At 42.4% G+C, this 23,572-nt stretch overlaps 1 protein-coding gene across 1 annotated transcript in view; it reads right to left on the bottom strand.

Annotated features, from left to right (window-relative positions):
• Window positions 1-18,594: 18,594 nt before the first annotated feature.
• Window positions 18,595-23,572, bottom strand: part of LOC134970256 (olfactory receptor 6M1-like) — a 52,639-nt gene continuing 47,661 nt past the window's right edge. The window contains exons 3-4 of the mRNA XM_063946272.1: window positions 20,278-21,281; window positions 18,595-18,715 (exon numbers count right to left, since the gene is read on the bottom strand). Coding sequence (XP_063802342.1) covers window positions 18,595-18,715; window positions 20,278-21,281 — 1,125 coding nt within the window. The remainder of the gene's footprint in view (window positions 18,716-20,277; window positions 21,282-23,572) is intronic.

Here is a 23,572-nt window from a genome sequence, read left to right as displayed (position 1 = left end):
CAAAACGCGGTCGAACCCAAAACACGGCCGCGGAACCGAACCCAAAACCAAAACACAAAACCCGAAAAATTTCAGGCGCTCATCACTACTGGGGACGCCTGGTTGTAAACTATTAACATGCTTTTGTCTACTTCCATCTGTAGACCATATAGCTCGGTGAGAGTCCACTTGTCAATAAGTTTTTTATAGATGTTGTTTGTAACATAAACAAAACACTATTACACTATTGAGCTCTTCTTCATCCGCATGATTATTGTGAATGGGCTGTTTGGAGAAGAGTCTATACCCATAAGGAGTAGAGAAGGATTGGGACAAACCAAGCTTGTGGCCCGCTCCCTTACAAGCTGATACTTGTCTACCTTGAGTAGACCACTGTTCTGGGTATGAGTCTGATCTAAAAACCATTCCTTCTGATCATTTATATTTTAACAGTATTACACTATGCTTGTGTTTTTTGTCATTTTTAAAGGTTTGTTCTCATCATAATAATGAGGTTGGGTATCCCTTGAAATCTCATAGAGAAGCGCCTGTGATTTTGTGTGTGGTAAATATTATCATACAAAGGCCGTTGTGGTTGTGCACAGGTTCTAGCAAAGTTTTTCTTCGCACTGACGGCCGCAAGAAGATTGACAGAAAGGGGGCGTTTCTGGGTGTCAACTAACCGTTTTCAGGGAGTGTTTGCAAAAACACAGGCATGTCTGGAAAAAAAACGCAGGCGTGGCTTGGCGTTCGCTGGGTGGGTGTATGACGTCAAATCCGGAAACGAATAGGCTGAAGTGATCGCAAACGCTGAGTAGGTTCAGAGTTACTCTGAAACTGCACACACTGTTTTTGCAGAGCTCGGCTGCACATTCGTTTGCACTTCTGCTAATCTAAAATACACTCCCCAGTGGGCGGCGGCATAGCGTTTGCATGGCTGCTAAAATTAGCTAGCAAGCAATCAACTCAGAATTACCCCCTATGTTAAAGAAAACATCACCTCTAATAATAAAAATAGAAATTTACTGCCAAAAAAGGTAAAATTGACAAAATGCCATACAGTACATGCAGTGGTAAGGAAAGGCTTTGGGCCATGGCTTTTGGGACTGGTGGTCCTGCCAGTGCTACTGCTCTTTAAATGACATGCTGCCTATTGCAGGAGCTGGGGTCAAACACAGCCAGGCATCTTCTTCTGTAACTTCATATGACGATGCAACACATTCTCGCTCTGATTGTAGTAGAGGTGTCACCTGTAAAGCAGGTAAAGCAGTGCAGAAAAAAAGCACTGTCTAAAACTGTGTTCACAAACTTTAAAAATCTCTGAGGAGACTCTAAGGATGTCCAAGTGTGCTATGTATGAGTTCTGATACTGTACTCGAAGAGAAGCATCCTTCCACCATTTCTGCACCTTCTGCAAATGTGGTGATAAGCAGTACAAGTAGAGATGGGGACACTGACGTTGAGGATGCTAGTGTGGAAGTGCAACAGGATGAGAGGGATATTTATGTATCTGATGCTAATGAGGATGTTGATGATGAGGGTGTTGTTTGTGTCAAAGCAAGTCAGCCACAAGTGGTAGCATTGTACCATTTGTGCAGCCAAAGTAAGAGGTAGGGGCATTGACACCTAGGAACCTCCTCTGTTATATAATTTGCAGCAAGCAAAGTATTTGGGAAAATTTGAAAATTCTGGTAGAATAATACCAAGCAGTCCATTATCAGCTAGCTCCCAGCTAGATCCTAGCACATGCAATCTCCACCACCAACACCTTCATCATCAATCTTCTCAAAAATGATTGGAGGAAGGCCTCCTGCCTCCAATTTGCACAAGCTAGCTGACTCCTCCTCAATCCAGAATTCCCCAGAAGAACTCTTGCATGCTGGGGCTCCTGCTGACAGTGGTAAATTTTCATCCAAAAAGGGGACCAAGAAGAATAGTAGTTTCAAACAACAATTGACTGTGAAACAACCCTTTGCAAGAGGAAGTAATTATAAATGCTGTCATCCATTTGCTCAGATCACTGAAGCCATGATGGCTTTGCTAGCATTAGATCTTCAGCCAATATCTGCGATTAGTGCATCTGATTATAGGCAGTTAAAGTCCTGTGTCACTTCTACCAAATTCCATCTCAAATCTATTTTACCAGAACAGCAATTGCTTGTCTGTACCTTGAGGTTAAACAAAACAAATTTTTGGCCTGCAAAAAGCCATTATACCTACTATCCACTTAACCACTGATATGTGGACAAGCAGTACTGGCCAAAATTAAATATTACATGACGTTGATAGCCCACTGGGTGGGTGTATCACCTTCAGCAGTAGCTGTATGTAACACACAGCTCATTTACAGACAGGCTACTCTGTGTATTACTGGCTTCACTAGGAGGCATACCAATGTCAACAGCTCCATGAGACCACCATTAGAAGTGCCAGCTAAAATGTCAGAAGCCAGCTGTATCACTGGCTTCACTATGAGGCATACTGGTGTCAACAGCTCCAGGAGACTACCATGTGAAGTGCCAGCTGAAATGTCAGAGCCCGGCAAGTGGGACAGTTCTGCACGGAAGTAGCTGCCAGGAACACCATATGGCAGTGACATGCAGTGGGATGAGGCAGGTGAGGCAGAGCCTTTCCTGTCATACTAACGTTTGTGCCAGAGTTTTGAATGTATAAAGTATATGAAAAATACAAAGCATATTTGCATTATTCTAATCATTTTTATATCCAAAACTCTGGAGTAAAAAGTCTATGGCAGGTGAGGCAGTGCCTATCTTTTCCGCACATCTCTTATCAAAACTCACCAAATTTCCTGGAGTTTATACTGCTGTACCTGTGTATAATGCCCAGATATACCCTATGGCTCATATATTTTGTTTAAATCTGGCGCTGGTGCTAGCCAGTGCTTCCTGAGCCATTAAGCTCATCGCACATCCCTGTCATATGGCAGTGCCAAGATGGTGGCCATAGGCAGCACAGCGCTGGTGCACAGCTGGATTCTGAGGGAATCAGCAAGTTTTTGGGACCAGAATATTGAGTTGCCTGAGCCTACAGTATTCTTAACAATCACAAGAATCAAAATAGGGTTTATGTGCTGACCAGTAAACTGCAGCCACACAGTTTAAAGGAGAACACCTATAAATCTCCACAGGACACTAATGCATAAAAAATAAAACTGTGTGTAGGCGCTGTTCACTTGCAGTATACTGGTCTTAAATCCTTCAATATTCATGAGTGGTACGCCGGGAAACACACCCTCTTAATTTAGAACTTACATCAGGGTTCTCACCTGCAGGTTAAACAAGGTATCTTTAACCCCCGATATAATTTCTTCAATATATAATAAAATGGGATAACTTAATAAAAGATGATCACTTACATATTAATTATGTCACGCGTTCACATAAGGGTATCTTTAGATCGCCCCAGGAAACTGTCCAGTCTAATGTATGGTCAAAAAAGCTGATGTTTAATATTAAAATATGATATACAATAAAATCACGAAGTTTGCAGCCACGCAAAAACAACACTGGGAGTCTAGTGCGGAAGCTGGTCTTCACTCACGGCTGGGTCCAGCTGCAGCCACGGACAGGGTATAGATGATATGTGCCGCTCACTCGAACACTGGTGAAGTTCGTTGCTAAAGATGGTTACACGTAACGGCAGATCTCTTTGATAAAGGGGATAGGAGTCCCCGAAACATGTTATAGAACTAGTGAGGTCATCACCTTTAGCAGTTGCCTTTCTCAATATAGATTTATATTCTCACAGTTACTTGGACTCCACTAGGGCTTATGCTCATTGTAGTAGGAGTTTATGAAATCTCCAGGTGATGACAGACAGATAGACTGGATATTTAGCAATAGCCAGATTGCACGGGGAATGTGGTGGTGGTGGTGGAGGGGGGGGGGGAGGGGGGAGTTTGCACAGGGCATACTCTAACCTTGGCCCCCCTCTTTCAGGATTCTCCCCTGGACAGAACACACTTGACATCACTAGCTCTCCCTCTTGTTCAGCAGTAGAAACAGGCAGCCAGAGTGTGAGGATAGTATACAGTACTGACAGAGGCACAGGAGTACATAATTCATTAGATACTGATGGAACTTCCCAATTGGAGGAGAGATAGGAGGGGGGAGAAAGCTGTAAGTGTCCCAGGGAACCCAGCGTCTCCTTCTTCCTGCCTTGGCAGGAAACTTTATGAAATAGTTGTGTCTCAATAAGGTGGAGCTGTAAACAGTGCCCAGGCATTGACGGTATTTGTTAAGACCCTGTTTTGCGCTAAATAATAGAAAGCTATACCTTCGAGAAATACCTCCTGTTAGACGAGGTACTGAGACAGTGGCGTAACTAGAAATTTTTCTCCCCCAAGCCAAAAAATTCTTCGGCGCCCCCCCTCCCCCCACCTTCATGCTCCATAATTGGGAGCAAGAAAGGGATAAATATGCGCGCGCCGAAGGTGCGCGCGCCAAAAAAAGGGGCGTGGTTTTGTTGGAATGGGCGTGGTTTCGCATAAAGGGGCGTGGCATTGCAGGAAAAGACTACCTTATACCCCAGTTTTGCAACCTGCACGCCCATACGTTGGCCACCACAGGAAAGAAAAATAATCCTGATTCATGCCCCTTACATTATTTGTCATTTTTCCTCCTTATAGTAATGCCCAGTATACATTATGCCACATACTGCAATGGCCCTTAGACATTATGCCGCACACAATAATGCACATGACACAATATGCACACACTGTAATGCCCCCGACACATTATGCCACACAACGTAATGCCTGTGACACATTATGCCACACACCGTAATGCCTGTGACACATTATGACAGGAATCGCAATGCCCGTTATACATTATGCTACACACTGCAATGCCCCTGATACATTATAGCACATACAATGTCTGTGACACATTATGACACACACCGCAATGTCCGTGATACATTATGCCACACACTGCAATGACCCTGAGACATTATACCACATATCACATGCCCGCGATATAGTATACCATACACCGTAATGCTTGTGACACATTATGACACACACCGCAATGTCCGTGATACGTTATGCCACACACCGTAATGCCTATTACACATTAAGTCCTACAGTAAGGCTTCTAATTACTTTTCAATTACCTGCTCGTTGTCAGGGGTTTCATGCACTGGGTGTCATGCTCGTTGCCAGGGGTTTCATGCTCTTGGTTCCATGCACGGTGCCAGGGGTTTTCATGCTCAGGGTGTCATGCTCGTTGCCAGGGGTTTCATGCACTGGGTGTCATGCTCATTGCCAGGTGTTTCATGCACTGGGTGTCATGCTCGTTGCCAGGTGTTTCATGCACTGGGTGTCATGCTCGTTGCTAGGAGGTAGTCCTTGTTGCTAGGGCTGTGCTCCCAGTGCCACATATGTCCCCAGTGCCAGATATTCCCCCACGGTGCCAGGTACTCACATGCCCCAGTGCCAAATATAGCCCCCCCCATGTGCCAGGTACACATATCCCCCCCAGTGCCACATATGCCCCCAGTGCCAGATATTCCCCCCCAGTGCCACATATGCCCCCAGTGCCAGATATGCCCCCATTGCCATATATTCCCCCCAGTGCCATATATGCCCCCAGTGCCATATATGCCCCCAGTGCCAGATATTCCCCCCGTGCCATATATGCCCCCAGTGCCAGATATCCCCCCCCAGTGCCATATATGCCCCCAGTGCCAGATATTCCCCCTCAGTGCCACATATGCCCCACAGTGCCACATATGCCCACAGTGCCATATATTCCCCCCAGTGCCAAATATGCCCCCAGTGCCACATATGCCCCCAGTGCCAGATATTCCCCCCCAGTGCCATATATGCCCCCAGTGCCAGATATTCCCCCCGTGCCATATATGCCCCCAGTGCCAGATATTCCCCCCCAGTGCCATGTATGCCCCCAGTGCCAGATATTCCCCCCCAGTGCCATATATGCCCCAGTGCCAGATATTCCCCCCAGTGCCATATATGCCCCAGTGCCAGATATTCCCCCCAGTGCCAGATATTCCCCCCCCAGTGCCATATATGCCCCCAGTGCCAGATATTCCCCACCAGTGCCATATATGCCCCCAGTGCCAGATATTCCCCCCCAGTGCCATATATGCCCCAGTGCCAGATATTCCACCCAGTGCCATATATGCCCCAGTGCCAGATATTCCCCCCAGTGCCAGATATTCCCCCCCAGTGCCATATATGCCCCCAGTGCCAGATATTCCCCCCAGTGCCAGATATCACCCCCCCCCCGCTTTTTGGAGGGACACGGAGGGCACAGCTCACCTCTCCTGTGTCCCTCCTGCTGCATTATCTCCGGCGGCCGCCGGTCTAATAGGGGGAAGTGCCGGTTCGTGAGCCAATTAGAGCTCACTGACGGCACTTTCCCCTATTAGACCCGCGGCCGCCGGAGATGATGCAGCAGGAGGGACACAGGGAGGCGCGCTGTGCCCTCTGTCCCTCCAAAAAGCGGCGGAGGGAAGGAGACTGCAGACTGACATGCGGACGCTCGTCCGCATGTCAGTCTGCTGTAAATCAGTGGCGCCCCCGCAGCCCCTCGCCCCCAAGCCACCGCGAGGGCTGCGGGGGCAGTAGTTACGCCACTGTACTGAGATAAAGATACAAAGAATAAGGGATTCTCAAGGGAGCTATAACAATTCAATTGGTACAATTTCTCAAACCACAATATTATTGATATCATCAGAGATAAATTCTGTGAAATACTGTAAACATCATTTTTATGTACAACTGATGTGAATGATCTTATGTAAAAATTATTTTATATATTTGCGTCATAGACGTATATAACAATGTCAAATAATTCATTCTTTTTTTATGACAATAAAAAACTCTCTTATATGTTTTAGGTGAAGATATAATGATTAATATGGTGGTTTGAGAAATTATACCAATTGAATTGTTATAGCTCCCTTGAGAATCCTCTATTATTAGAACCCAGGCATTATTAAACTATTACTTTAAATCTGATATACACCATTAGTTTAAATTTAATAAACACAATCCATACCTCCCAAAATCACTCATTCCAGGAGAGACAAAACTCTCTTTACTTGGATGTCCCTTTTAATTTATGATTACAATCACCTCTGTTAACATACCTTTTTTTTAATCAATTAAATAGTTCAACACAGGTGACACCAATCATAAATTAAGAGGGAATTCCAGGTAGAGAGCATTTAGTCCCTCTTGGAATGGGTCACGTTGGGAGGTATGGACAATCTCAAATACAACATCCCAATTCCCCCAGGCCATCCTGTCTTAAACACCCCGGGCCCCACAAAGGCTTACACCAACCCTGTATTTAGCTGAATGCAACCAGACAGAGAGAGAACTAGAACTATTTGTAGGGGTTGGAGACATGGGGGGGTAATTCAGAGATGATTGCAGCAGCAAATTTGTTAGCAGTTGGGCAAAACATTGTGCACTGCAGGAGGGGGGCAGATATAACATGTGTAGAGAGAATTAGAAATCGGTGTGGTGTGTTCAAACTGAAATCTAAATTGTAGTGTAAAAATAAAGGAGCCAGTATTTACCCTGCACAGAAACAATATAACCAACCCAAATCTAACTCTCTCTGCAAATGTTATATCTGCCACACCTGCAGTGCACATGGGCCCTCATTCCGAGTCGTTCGCTCGGTAATTTTCATCGCATCGCAGTGAAATTCCGCTTAGTACGCATGCGCAATATTCGCACTGCGACTGCGCCAAGTAATTTAACAATGAAGATAGTATTTTTACTCACGGCTTTTTCTTCGCTCCGGCGATCGTAGTGTGATTGACAGGAAATGGGTGTTACTGGGCGGAAACACGGCGTTTTATGGGCGTGTGGATAAAAACGCTACCGTTTCCGGAAAAAACGCCGGAGAAACGGGGGAGTGTCTGGGCGAACGCTGGGTGTGTTTGTGACGTCAAACCAGGAACGACAAGCACTGAACTGATCGCAGATGCCGAGTAAGTCTGAAGCTACTCTGAAACTGCTAAGTAGTTTGTAATCGCAATATTGCGATTACATTGTTCGCAATTTTAAGAAGCTAAGATTCACTCCCAGTAGGCGGCGGCTTAGCGTGTGTAACTCTGCTAAAATCGCCTTGCGAGCGATCAACTCGGAATGAGGGCCATGGTTATGCCCAACTGCTAACAAATTTGCTCCTACAATCAACTCTGAATTACCCCCATGGTCTGGAACTGGATCCAATTGCACGCAGAAAACAGGAAATCAGCAATGCAAATGCAGCTAGTCAGTTGTACACAGTCAGGAACTGTGGGGGTAATTCCAAGTTGATCGCAGCAGGATTTTTGATAGCAATTGAGCAAAACCATGTGCACTGCAGGGGAGGCAGATATAACATGTGCAGAGAGAGTTAGATTTGGGTGGGGTGTGTTCAATCTGCAATCTAATTTGCAGTGTAAAAATAAAGCAGCCAGTATTTACCCTGCACAGAAACAAAATAACCCACCCAAATCTAACTCTCTCTGCACATGTTATATCTGCCTCCCCTGCAGTGCACATGGTTTTGCCCAATTGCTATCAAAAATCCTGCTGCGATCAACTTGGAATTACCCCCTGTATCTGGAACAGCAACATGAGTGAGGGCTGAACAGCAGAGAGATAAAGAATAGTGAAGCTAACATTGGCCTGCCGTCCTGATGCGCAAAATACAGATGTTCAGTACTTTGTGCATGCAAAGGGCCATTGATTTTATTTTAAATTTTTTTTATTTGTTGTGCTATGTGTTTATGGAATTGATACCATTTATTTAAATTATGGTTTTAGACATGGCTCAGATTTTACTACTGTATGATACAGGCCTGCACTGTAACATTTTTTGCTATATTGTTTGATTGTGGAGACTGACTCACTAACATTTCACAGCTGCCTTGCTAGAAATAAACAAGATCATTATACATTTATTATATAATACTGTACCTTGCTCTTTATTATCTTACTGTAAAATATTGTATGGAATTTGGACACATTAAGCTGAAGTGTTACTGTAAAATATTGTATGGAATTTGGACACATTAAGCTGAAGTGTTATCAGATATATTAGAATTGCTCTTATTGACTTCTTGATACCAGAAAGTAAACCAGTGTAATTGTTTCTTGTCACCTTTCTGTCTAAAGGCCCATACACACTAGAAGATTTCTCCAGCGATTTGAGCAATGACGGTTTTGAAAGATCTATAGTTCAAATCATCTGGTATGTACACAGTAAATGATGAATGATGTGCGCACCCGAGCTCGGTTGAAGCAGGTCATCAGTTGTCCATGCATGCAGCTCAATTCCCTCAATCCCAGCAAGGAAGATAGTTCATAATTTTGGAGGAAATTTTCTAAGATATTATTTTTTAAATTTATTCCATTTTCAACATACTGTAAGTGTCTCCTCACCATTTATAGACATCCTTATACTGGCTGGGATCTTTCTGGTATGTCCAGCAAATATTAACCTGATCCCATCATTATACAAATAATCATACTTTATTAAAACATCCTAGGTGCCGATTTGACCTCTTGTATACTGGCTCTTACCTAGATATAAATATTTGTAAAACTTTGAATGGAGGACACAACCACTGTCAGCAATGCCAGAATAAGGGCAAGGCAAATTAAGGTTTCCTGAGAATTCCCAAAGTGTTACCAATTGTGTCACTTTTATTGTTTGTGGTTAATGGTCTTGGTGTTGCCTAAAGAAATCCTATCATAACGTACACAATGAAGCCCTGCATTGATCTCACTGATCCGGCCGGACTTCATTGTGTTATGTCCGGCAGTGTTTTACTAATCACTCCCGTAAAACACTGCCCGACAATACGAATCACATCGACATCAGAAAATCCGAAAATAGAAAACTTTGCAGCTTAGTAAATTACCGTAGATGGATTCAAAAAGTTGCAGTAAAATATGTCTGATAAAATTCAAGATCAAACTCCCTAAAAATCAGCACAAACACTAATATTAGTAAATAAACCCCTTAGTCTCCTCTTTTCCAGTGTAAACATGCCTTGCCTTGCAAGCCTTTCTTCGTATATTCCAGCGTCTCCATGCCCTTTATTAGTTTGGTCGCCCAACTCTACACCTTTTCTAGCTCCAGGATATCCTTTTTGTAGTATGATGCCCAAAATTGTACACAGTATTCAAGATGTGGCCTCACTAGTGATTTATATAATGGGAGTATAACACTCTCGTCCCTTGCGTCAATTCCCCGTTTTATGCATGATAATATCTTATTAGCCGTCTTTGCTGCAATCCTACTTTGGGTACTGCTGCTTAGTTTGCTATCTATGTGAACACCTAAGTCTTTTTCTAGTACAAAATCCCCTAATACTACCCCATTTAGTATGTAGGTGTTATTTTTGTTCTTGCTACCACAGTGCATTACCTTACACTTGTCTGTATTGAAGCTCAATCTCCATTTTGATGCCCATGCTTCTAGTTTAACTAAGTCGTTCTGAAGAGACTCAGCATCCCCCTCCATATTCATAACCTTACACAATTTGGTATTGTCTGCAAAAATTGACACCATGCTCTCTAGACCTACTGTTAGGTCATTAATGAATATGTTGAACAATTGTGGCCCAAGTACAGACCCTTGTGGCACACCACTTAGCACTTCAGTCTAATTTGAAAATGATCCATTAACCACAATGCGCTGCTCCCTATTATCTAACCAATTTCTGGCCCACGTGCATATTGTGCTCCCTAGCCCTATTTCTTGTAACTTATAGATAAGTCGCATGTTTGGTACTGTGTCGAAAGCTTTGGCAATGTCTAAAAAGATTACATCCACCTCCTTACCCCGATCAAGGTTCGCACTAACTGTTTCATAAAAGCCAAGTTGGCTTGACATGATCTGACCTTTACAAATCAATGTTGGTTTCTATTAATGACCTTATTGGCTTTAAGGAACTTCTGAATACTATCCCTTAGTATACCTTCCAATACTTTACCCACTATAGATGTAAGACTAACTGGTCTATAATTACCCGGTTCAGCTTTACTTCCCTTTTTGAATGTCGGCCCTACTTCCACTATACGCCAGTCTTTGGGAACCATACCTGATATAACTGAATCTTTGAAGATCAAAAATAGCGGTCTTGCTAGTTCAGAGTGAAGCTCCATGAGAACCCTTGGGTGAATTCCATCGGGACCAGGTGACTTATTAATCCTTAACTTTTTTAATCGGTTACAGACTACCTCCTCACTTAAATAAGCACTTAGCAGTGGGACATTGTCTTAGTTGAGATTGTGTGTTAGTCCCTGTATTTGGTCCTCTCTTGTAAATACAGTTGAAAAAAAACTCATTTAGTTTGTCCGCTATGTCATTATCATTTTTGATTAAGATTCCCAACTTTTCTTTTAAAGGGCCTCTACCCTCCTTCTTTAATCTCTTGCTGTTGATGTATTTTAAAAAAATGTGGAATTTGCTTTGCTTTCCTTTGCTACAAGTTTTTCAGTTTCTACTTTAGCCGCTTTTGTTTCTTTTTTGCATATTTTGTTACAATCCTTATAGTGCTGAAATGACTCTGCATTCCCGTCAGATTTGTATTTTTTGAATGCTCGCCTTTTATTGCCCATTAGCTCCTTCATCTTTTTGTTAAGCCACATTGGACTGGGATTTTTATTCCTTCTTTTGCTACTCGTGGGAATACATTTGAGAGTATGTTTTACTAGCAGTGATTTTAATACATCCCATTTCACTGTAGTATTTTTTTCTTGAAACAAAATTTCCCATTCAATGTCCTTTAAGGCTTCCCTCATAATGTCAAAGATGGCTTTGCTACAGTTTAGAGTCCTATTTGAGCCAGTATAGGACTGCTTATGAAAACTGATATTGAATGTGACAATATTGTGGTCGCTGTTTCCCATGGGTTCCCCTATCATATTTTATATCAGTTCCCCATTATTAGTTAATACCAGGTCTAAGATTGCATTGTACCTAGTTGGTTCCTCTATTAATTGAACTAAGAAGTTATCATTTAGTATGTTTAAAAACATATTACCCCTAGCAGTATCACATGAATCGTTTTTCCAATTTATCTCTGGATAGTTAAAATCTCCCATCACTACTATGTCTCCTACTCCTGCTGCTCTTTCAATTTGCTTAAGAAATAATTCCTCATCAGACACATTAATACCAGGCGGCCTGTAGCATAACCCCAGTACTAACTTTTTTATTCCATTACCCCCGCATGCAATTTCTACCCACAACGTTTAACAGTATTTTCAGTCCCCTCTTGAATATCTTCCCATATATCGGATTTTAAAAACGGCTTTACGTAAAGGCATACCCCTCCACCTTGTTTATTTAATCTGTCCCTCCTGAACAGCGTATAACCCTCTAGATTAACTGTCCAATCATGACATTCGTCCCACCAAGTTTCAGTAATGCCTATAGTATCCTACTGTTTACTTGCTGCAAAGATTTCTAGTTCCCCCTTTTTACCTGTAAACACACAAGTATTTCCCCTTGTGCTAGGGAAATCATAATCTTTATGCAGCAACGATGACCCGGAATCGTCGTTAGTTAGTGTTTTGTTAATGCCTTTTTTAAAACCCATGTTAATACCCTTTCCGGTGTTAGGGTCTCCTGCTCTGTGCTGCCACGTCATCATGGCAACCGGGAGACAAGTGCTAGCGGAGTAACCTGAGCGTAGCTGATACTCTGGTTCAGGTCTTTTGCTGTGCAGTGGTTACAGGCTCTGTGCACGGCAGGGGATCCGGTGCTGGTTTTTGTGCTCACAGTCTGTGAGGTCTGAGTGGGACGTGGACAGCACCTGCTATATAAACCCTCTTCTCAGGTTAGGCAGATGCTGCTGAATCTTTGTTGGTTAGTCAGTTCCTGAAAGCTAGCTAGTACTGTGTAAACTTTGTATTTGTTTGTTGCTTACTGCAAATGGGCCTTGGGATTTGGTATTACACTCTGCCAATCCAGACCTAGCAGTAAGACTGAAGTCAGTCGTTTAACCTGCTGGGGTTCTTTTGCTACTCTGTGAACCTAGCAAGTTTGCGGCTGTATTCTCAGACTTGCCTGCCAAAATCCTGTCTCACTGTGCAAGGTGTTCAGGTGTCAGTTTACTGGCAGTAAGCTGAACCAGTGCACTGCAAGTGAGGACTAGGATTGTGGAGACTCTCCTTGTGTCTATTTTTCCATCTCTGACCAAGGAGTTTACTGCCACACCCGTTGGTAACCCTTTAGGGTTTTGCTGTTGCCCTTAGCAACAGCATTTCGGGTTCTCTACGTATTAAATCACTACATCTTGCTTCTTTCCATCTGAGCATTCCTAATACTAGGGAGACACCCAGTTTCTTAGCCTTTGGGCTTCTCTGTACACTTTGTGTTTATTTTGTTACCCTATCACCTTCTGTGTATGTAATGTCATATTCCCCAGTCTGTCTGTGAGTTCATTTGTTTTGCATCCCTCACCGTTCAGACACCAGTACATTCCTGCTGGCACTGGTGTGCATAACATCCGGCTGCTATTTCCCTCCCCCCTACTCCTCCCCAATTTCGTTCACTGCTGCCATCCCCACTATTCTCACTGCACGACCCGTAGTTTCTTGCTAAACCCACCCCCCAGGCTCCTAGTTTACAAACTCCTCCAGCCTTCTAACCATCCTTCCCTCCAGAACTGCTGCCCCCTCCTCATTCAGGTTCAATCCATCACAACAAAAAAGATGGCGCCTGACTGAGAAGTCCGCCCAGTGTTCCAGGAACACAAATCCCTCTTTTCTACACCAATCTATAAACCACACATTTACCTCCCTAATCTCACAGGTAATATTTCAGAGACATTTCTGCTTGTCAATAAGACAGAGGCGTTCGCGGGGTGGGAGGGGGGTTGCATGTTCCATTTCCAAGGTGGAGATGGAGCGGTACGGTGACAGGGAAATGAAGGCGTGGCGGCGTGAACAGGGAGCGTGGCATGGGCATGATTGGGGAGGCTAGATGATGTCACACACAGCCGCTCTGAACAAAAATATGGTGGCGGTCTTTCTGCCATCGAAGCCAGGCTGCGCTGGCCATAGCTTTCCTACTTACTGTGACCACGCACTAATGGCAGCATGATCACAAGTAGTGCAGGTCATAGAGGGGGCAGTGGTTAGCATGCTGGGTGGCCTTGCCCTGCAATGGGAGGTCCCCAGAATGTGAGACTAAGATTGCAAATTCTGCTAAAAGCAGAATTTGCAATCCTTACTGAATAAGGTCCATAATAAAAAACAAAATTTCCACTGCATTTCAGCACTGACACAAAATGACCAGCTGACATCATGTCAGTGATTCTCTCATTAACATAGGTGAGAGTGTTGACTAGGACAAGGCTGGAGATCAACTAGGACAAGGCTGGAGATCACTTTGTCATAATGATTGAGTTAGAATAACAGATTTGAAGCTTTAAAAGGCGGGTGGTGCTTGAAATCATTTTTAACCATGGTTACTTGCAAGGAAACACATGCAGTCATTATAGTTTTGCACAAAAAGAGCTTCACAGGCAAGGATATTGCTGCAAGTAAGATTGCTAGTAAGATTGCAACCATTTATCAGATCACTAACAACTTCAAGGAAAGAGGTTCAATAGTTGTGAAGGTGGCTTCAGGGAACTCAAGAACATCCAGCAAGCGCCAGGACCATCTCCTAAACTTGATTAAGCTGCAGTATCGGGGCACCGCCAGTACAGAGCATGCTCAGGAATGGCAGCAGACAGGTGTGAGTGCATCTGCATGCACAGTGAGGCAACAACTTTTGGAGGTTGGCCTGGTATTAAGAGCTAAGCTAAGAAGCCACTTCTCTCCAGGAAAAACATCAGGGACACACTGATATTCTGCAAAAGGTATAGCGATTGGACTGCTGAGGACTGGGGTAAAGTCATTTTCTCTGACAAATCCCTGTTATGGGGACTACTCTCTTTTGAAGGCTACCAGGTGTCACCCGGTGGCGCTCATACAATTATGCTTGCCCAGCAGTCCATTAGCCTCCTGCTAAGCTAGGCTTCACCTTTAGCAGCCAACTTTCCAGGGTGAATTAGGTCCGCCCCGTACTCAGATGCCCCCAGGTCTTATGGATGGACAAGGCAGCTATTGGAGGCTGGGCAAGAGTAAGGTATAGTGCGGAGAGATGCTCACCTGATGCAAACAAAACTGACTGCCAAATTCTCAAACTGATATTTATAACAGAGTGTATGTGAGTGCAACAATGCAGAGGATGGAATCAGCGACTAAACATTAACTGTATGTGAATGAGACAATGCACAGGGTGGGATAAGCGACTGAGTATAACTGTATATAAATGCAACAATGCAAAAGGTGGAATAAGCAACTGAGTATAACTATATATAAATGCAACAATGCACAAAGTGGAGTATGAGACTGCGTATAACTGTATATAACTTCAACAATGCACATGATGGTAAACAAAAAGAGCAAAAGGTAATAATATGTGTGGAAGATCCACACATATACCTAATTTCTAAGTGGACTGGATCTGATCAGGCACATGATCAACTGATTTCAGGATCACACTGAGCTGACAGGTTCTCACATGTAGCAGGAACCATAACCAGCACAGGAGAGGAAACAGGAAGGAAATATAAAGGGAGACACTCCCAATCAGAACAGCCAGAAAAACCAAGCCTCCTGATGAGGAGATACAATGCAGCTGGACAACTGGAAACACAGGGCAAACTATTGCTGAGTCTGAATACTTATCATTTTTTTATATAATTCCATATACATTTACAAAACATAGATTGAAGAGCAGTGAGAGTGGATGAGGGGACCTGTATTGGTAGGGTTTGAAAAAGATATAGCAGTTTGGGGAGTGAGTTCATTTTTATTACGTTAATACGACCGACCCAAGAAATAAAGTAAGATTGACATTGTTGAATGTCTTTATAGCTACACCTGATTAAGGGAGGATAGTTAGTGCGGTACAGGGAATTAAAATAATTCGTTATCTGTACCCCTAGGTATTTTAGTGAGTGTTTTCTCCAATGAAAATCAAAATTTGATTTTAGAAGAGTGGTGGTGTGGCCTGGAATATGAAGCAGTAGGGCCTCAGATTTCGTGTTATTGATTTTGTAACCTGAAAGGTTCACATATAGGGAGAGTTCAAGAATTAAGTTTGGAAGTGATATTAGAGGCTTAGTCAATGTAAGAAGAATGTCATCGGCAAATAAGGAGAGAAAGTACTGAGATTGTTTGATCGGAACCCCAGTGATTTCCGGGTTATTACATATACGACAAGCTAGGGGTTCTATTATGAGTGCAAAGAAGAGGGGAGATAATGGGCATCCCTGTCTAGTGCCATTGGTGATTAAGCAGGGGCTAGAAAGGAGACCTCCAGCTTGAACCACGGCTGAGGGGCTGTGATATAAAGCTTGTACAGCCTTCAAAAATTTCCCTTGAAGATCAAATTGTTGCAACGTTTGGAACATGAAGGGCCAAGAGACCCTGTCGAAAGCTTTTTTGGCATCCAGTGCAAGTATCAAAGAAGGAAGTCTATTAACATTAATGTAATGAATGATTTCAATTGTGCACCTTGTATTATCCAATGCTTGCCGGGATGGGACGAAACCCACTTGGTCTGGGTGAATCAGTGAAGGGATTATTGGATTTAACCTATTAGCGAGAACTTTGGCAAAAAGTTTCAAGTCAGTATTAAACAGTGAAATGAGGCGGTAATTAGAGACCAATTGGGGGTCTTTGTCAGGCTTGGGGATAACCGTGATGGTGACTTTAGTAGTGATTGGGAGGAATGGGGTATTGTCCAAGATCAGATTAAACATCTTTGATAAGTGAGGTACTAAGTAGGACTGGAATGTTTTGTAATAAGACTTCGGGAAGCCATCCAGCCCTGAAGCCTTTAACAGTTTTTGCATTTGAAGAGCAGATAACATTTCTTCGTCAGTTATGGGCCTGTCAAAGCTGGTGGAAGTGTTGAAGTCTATACTAGAGACAGAGCCGGTTCCGGGGCTTCTTGCGCCCCGGGCGGCATTAGGGGGCGTGGCTTCATACAGGGGGCGTGGTCAGTTACTGCCCCCTGTACTGTAGTAGGATGTGTGGTGTGCAATGACATCATCGCGCACAGCACAGCAAAGGTCCTCTCCACGAAGGAAAACTAGACGCTAAGCGTCTAGTTCCCTTCGTGGAGAGGACCTTTGCTGTGCGGTGCGCGATGACGTCAACGCGCCCCGCACATCATTACAGTAAAGGTCGTCTCCACGAATGGAAACTAGACGCATAGCATCTAGTTTCCCTTCACAACGGGCAGCCGACGAAGGGAAACTAGACAGCGGACAGCGGGCAGCGGGCAGTGGCACGGGGGGCACAGCAGCAGCGGATCTTGCCATGGTGCGGCGCCCTCCAGATGGCGCCGGCACCCTCCAGAAGGCGGCGCCCCGGGCAAAAGTCCTGCTTGCCCGTGGCAAGATCCGCTACTGACTAGAGAGGTCACATGAAGACAAATATTCATCAAAAGAGGTAGTACTCTTGGGCTGTGGGGTTGACAAATTGTATAGGCACTCATAATATGCTTTAAAAAGAGAGTTAATAGTAGAAGGATTGTAGTGAAGGAGCTCCTTGTTGTCTTTAATAGCCGAGATAGCTGTCAGAGCCCTGCGGGCCTTCAGTCTATTAGCTAGAAGCGTGTCAGCTTTATTGCTTTTTTCATAAAAGCATTGTTTCAGTCTACACAAGGCTCTTTCGGTACCTTTGTATAATAAGGCATTTAGAAATGCCCTGGCAGAAGTATGCTGCCTGAATAACACGCTTGAAGGGTCAGTTTTGTGCAATTTTTCCAGTCTGTGAACTTCAGCCATCAGTGAAGACAGTTTTTGTTTATGATCCCTATTTCTTTGTGAAGCGTAGCTAATAATGTGAGCTCTAATCACAGCTTTGTGGGCTTCCCAGACCAGGGGGTAGCAAGCGGAATCAGTGATGGTGAGGGAGAAATAGTCTGAAATGGCGGAGTCAATTGTATTTTGGAATTGGGGAATTTTCAGTCGAGTTTTGTTTAAGCGCCAAGGTTGGTGAGAGGCTGTGGTCTCAAAAATGTCAACTGAAATAGTTAAGATTGAGTGGTCAGACCAAGTATTGGGAATGATTGAAGAACCGGAAATATGTTTAGCAACTGATGTGCAACAGAAAAACATATCAATACGAGAATAAGACTGATGCAGTATCGAGAAAAATGTATAGTCTCTGGCGGAGGGATTGAGGGTCCACCAGGCGTCAATCAGTCCCGCTTCCTTAATATGTTTGTTCAATGTATAAGTCGGTGGGCTGGGTCGAGTGTATGCGGTGAAGTGTGTTTTATCTAGTGTAGAGTGAAGAATAGTATTGAAATCCCCACCGACTATTAAATAACCTTTTCGTCTCTTGTTTAACTGCGAGAAGAAGGCATTAAAAAAGGGGACCTGGTCTGAGTTAGGTGCATATAAATTTGCAAAAGTGCATTCTAGATGGCCCAGCAATCCCATGAGAATAATATATCTACCATCATAGTCCATGTAGACCGAGTGAAGGGTGAAGGGGATTCTACTATGTATCAGAATTGTGACCCCATTGTGTTGTTGTGGTTACTCCTTGTCTGATGCAATGTGCTCTTGCCAAGTAACTCTTCCTTCAGCAGCACTTCTGCATCTTTGTTTCTTTACACCACAGCAGAGATGCAAGGATTTTCCTCTCAGACAGAGGAAGCTAGACATAAGGTATGCAAAAAATTGTATTTATTACAAATGACTCCAGAGATCCATTAGAATGGATCATATCACTTAAATGGAGGACTGGCAAAATATGCTGGAACAGATTATAATACTTCTCAATAACAATATACAGTATCGCACTAAGAGATACAATTACTATCTATTTAAGCTTAAAAGTTAATTAAATATTGCTTCATTTAAGCTTATAACTAACTCTTTATACATTATATGATACAAAGTTAATTTTAGTCCTAAGTTAATATATCATAAGACTTATTATACAGACCTACTTAACACTGAATACCTACAGAAATAAGAAAGAACTTTCACATAAATAAATTACTGCAAATATTATCAGCCTGAGTTTGAAATGGCAATTTCAAGGTCACAATGCAATATGGGGACTATTTAAATGTCTTAATTGGTGGTAACCAGGGTCATATTAGAATCTTTTTGTGTGTCCACGTTTTAGGCAATACTGTATAATTCTATGTTGTACCTCTATTAGAAAACATAATAATAACAACAATGTCTGTCACACTAACCAGCTATGTGTATCATAGTAATAAATGGGTTTCTTTCACTAAATTCAAGATCTGAAGAAAGGTAGTTACAACAAACACTGGAAGAGACTGTCGCACTATAAACTCCAAACTATTAACTGAAGCTAGACTCCCTGGACATTTCTGTAGCCTTATCTGTCTTCTTTCTCTCTGCATCTAGTGGTATTCACTCTCTTTCTGTCTCTGGCATTTTCTTCACTGCCACACCAGATCAGGTCTGTCACTCTTGACATCTCACAGTCCTGTGCAGTGACATCTTCATGCACCTCAGCTCCATGATGTTGGTTCCAATTTCACAGGCATGTGACTGCTGTTGGCTCAACATTTCATTGTTCGTTTCTCCTTTGTTACATTTGTGGACTTTCCCCTGTCCCTTTCCATGCGCTGCACACTAGCCTGAATCTCTGCAGGGCACCAGAGCATCCTCAGGCATGTAGTTTTGGGCATCCATGGCTCCATTGTTTTGAAAAGCCATGGCTGAACCTGGAGAAAGGATAGGTGATACCTCACTACAACGGGATATAACATATGGACTTGAAATTAAACTAGGCATTTGGATTCAGTCAACATCTCAATAAGCAATATGAGATGGAGAGACATCTTTAGCTGCTTATTGTATATGCAATTTAAAACCATTTAATTCAATTATCATTTATCTCCATCATTATTACAATACAGGCTATATTGTATAACAGCTTATAAACAATAATCAGTTAATTATGTATTATTTAGCATACACATAATAAGAATTTTGTAACAATTTTTTACCCTTGAATGATTCTCATTTTTTATATTTCCACACTTCTTCACCAGTTTCAGTATTAATATTAATCTGCCTCACTAACAATAGGAATTTATAACCTATTACCCAACTATGTTTGAAAGTGAGGAAAGTTTATATAAGCTATTCAGGAGGAGCTGGACATTGTAATGGTGGGGGCCCTAGAAGAGGACAGAACAGCTTTTAAGATGGTTATCTCCTTTATTAATTTACAAAAACAATCTACTGTGGGGAACAATCTTTGACCACAAATCTCGGAAGACTTGTTGGACTTGCTTATTTCGCAGGCTGTATATAAATGGATTAAGTACTGGAGTCATTATACTGTTCAGAAGTGCAACAGTTTTATTATAGTCAAGGGAGGAACTTTCTACTGGCCGTACATAAATAAAGATAGAACTGCCATAAGTTATTGTGACCACAGTGAAGTGAGATGTGCAAGTGGAGAAAGCTTTGATTTTGCCACTGGTGGATGGTATCATTAGTATGGTGATGAGAATGTTGTAATAAGAAATTATGGTGAGGGAGAAAGATCCCAAAATGACAGCTGAGGCGAAAATGGCACAAACCATATCAAACTGTCTTGCACCAGAGCAACTGATCTTCACTAAGGCTGAACTATCACAGAAGAAATGATTGATTTCATATGGACCACAGAAAGACAAATCAGGGATTAATATTATGGGATAAATGAAAGTAATAAATCCAAATATCCAAACTATTAGTACCAACCATAGACAGACCCTGTTGGTGAAGATTGAATGGTACCTCAGTGGAAGACAGATTGCCACATACCGATCCACTGACATGACAGCCAAATGATACATTTCTATAGTTCCAAGTGACAGATAGAAGTAAAGCTGCACAATGCATCCAGATAAAGATATTGTCCTTTGGTTGTAAACCAGTATAGTGAGCAGGTTGGGGACAGTGCATGATATAAGACAAGTATCCAAGAAAGCCAGGCTGCTGAGGAAGAAATACATGGGGATATGGAGACGTTTGTCCAGCCAGGTGGCTGTTATAATAAACAAGTTTCCAGTTAGACATAGAATATAAAGTACAATGCATAGTAAACTGGAATGTGCCCAAAGACCATGTGTGAATCCAACAAATATAAATATAGTTTGGTTGATATGAGACATTTCTGCAGAGATATTTGGTACTTGGGATGATATATTGAGGACTACTGTTACAAACTGATATACAGTATATTGCTAGTAAAATGAAAGAATATATAATACAGGCTACAATCAAACAATTTGACAGGAAAGAATTCAGTCCATACATAATATGCCCAAAGCACCTGAGATGGGAGAAACAATTAATAATGTTGATTTAGTAAAATAAAAATACACCAACCACTTACATTATTTATAGACATTAGCATTTATTTAGAGCTATCATGAAATAAAACCATAAACAATTAAACTCATATACTGTAGGTGACAAAACAGGCTTATTTATCATTTTGTCTTATGAGAACATGAAATGATAAATATATAAATTAGAAATGTGTGGGTTCGGAATTACCCGGATTTCTCTGATTTTCCCGGATCTTAAAACTGCATCTTATTGGCTCTCAGATGTCACGTGTTTTGGTTAGCCAATAAGAAAAATCTGGATAAATCTGAACTTGCGTTAAAAACCGAGTAAATCCATACCTGCACATCACCAATATAAATGAATCCTTTCATTTGACTTTACAAAATTTCTATAATGCTGGTAATCTGTTTAAACAGTTCAGCATTCTGAGGAGGTGCCATTTCTTCTCTTCTACATCACTGACTTATATCCCTCCAAAGCCTCTTGTCAATCTTATGATCGATAATTTTCTATGAATCGTGGTGAGCATTATGGAAACAAAGAATATCTATGAAATCATTACGATTTTGATATGGTCAGATCCAAAAAAGACTGTAAATATAACAATCTTTAGTTATACCATAGACTTCGCAGAGGGTTATCATGAAGCAATGGTTTGCATAGGCATTACCTGGTTTGTTACCGGTATTGTCCGCTGCTCCTTTTGTTGACACTATGATACCCTATTTTACCTTCCTCTAGTTAGTGGTTTCAATAATTTGCTATTTTCATAATTATAATAATTTAGAAAAATGTAAACAAATCTATCAACAAAATAATAATAATAATAATAATAATAATAATAATTAGAGATGAGCGGGTTTGGTTCTATGAGAACCAGACCCATCCAAATATTGCGATTCGAGGTGGGATCCGAGCTGGCTCAGGTTTTCCTGCCTGACTCAGATCCCAAATCTAGACAAAACGTCATCCTCCTGCTGTCTCATTCCCGCGGGATTTGGATTCTATGTAAGGCCCCTAGTGATCGCGCCATTTTACTTCACCTGTGGTAGTGAACAGACACGCACAGGGGTGCTCTATTTTTGTCCATCAAGGACTGCTAAAGGGGTACCTGTGTCCTTCAGGGGTGCTGTGTTTCATCATGGGGCTGCTGTGTTCAAGGGTACTCCCTCCATCCATAAGAGGGCTGCTGTATAATAATCAGTGTACAGTGTACTATAATTATCATGCAGGTATTGTGAGTGACACTGTAGGTGGTCCGTGCGTTGTTGTACATAAAGGGGTCTTCTGCCAATCTAGGGGTGCTTCACCAGTTATAGCTAAATAATTTATCATTTGAAGAAAAAACGTGTTTTTTGGGGGTATTAAACCCCAGTGTACAGTACTATACTATAACTTTTCTGTGCCGGTCAGACTGCAGCATATTATTAATCATACTGTACTTGTATTGGATTTGCATATTTTATGACAATATGGGTGAAGGTGGAACCACATTAATATATTTTATTTTGTACTCATACACATATTGTGCAACACTGTTGGTGAAATTAAACCACAGTTTTAGATTACTATTTCTGACTCATACACGTAATGTGTGACACTATGGTGGTCATTCCAAGTTGTTCGCTCGTTGCCATTTTTCGCAACGCAGCGATTAGGTGGGAAATGCGCATGCGCATGGTACGCAGCGCGCAAGCGCTTAGTAATTTAACACAAAACTTTGGAGATTTGCACAAGCTCGAGCAACGTTTTTTCAACGCTCGAGTGATCGTAGTGTGATTGACAGGAAGTGGGTGTTTCTGGGCGGCAACTTGGCGTTTTCAGGAAGTGTGCTAAAAAATGCAGGCGTGCCAGGTCAAAACGCAGGAGTGGCTGGAGAAACGGGGGAGTGGCTGTCCAAACGCAGGGTGTGTTTGTGACGTCAAACAAGGAACTAAACGGACTGAGGTGATCGCAATCTAGGAGTAGGTCTGGAGCTACTCAGAAACTGCAAGGAATTATTCAGTAGCAATTCTGCTAATCTTTCGTAATTCTGCTAAACTAAGATACACTCCCAGAGGGCGGCGGCCTAGCGTTTGCAATGCTGCTAAAAGCAGCTAGCTAGCGAACAACTGAGAATGACCACCTATGGGTGAAGGTGGAACCACAGTAATATATTTTTTTTTCATACTCATACACATAT

The sequence above is a fragment of the Pseudophryne corroboree genome, chromosome 1 (genome assembly GCF_028390025.1).
Source record: "Pseudophryne corroboree isolate aPseCor3 chromosome 1, aPseCor3.hap2, whole genome shotgun sequence".
Classification (NCBI taxonomy): Eukaryota; Metazoa; Chordata; class Amphibia; order Anura; family Myobatrachidae; genus Pseudophryne; species Pseudophryne corroboree.
The sequence above is the reverse complement of the archived record's forward strand: the minus strand, read 5'-3'. Positions and strand labels throughout refer to the sequence as shown.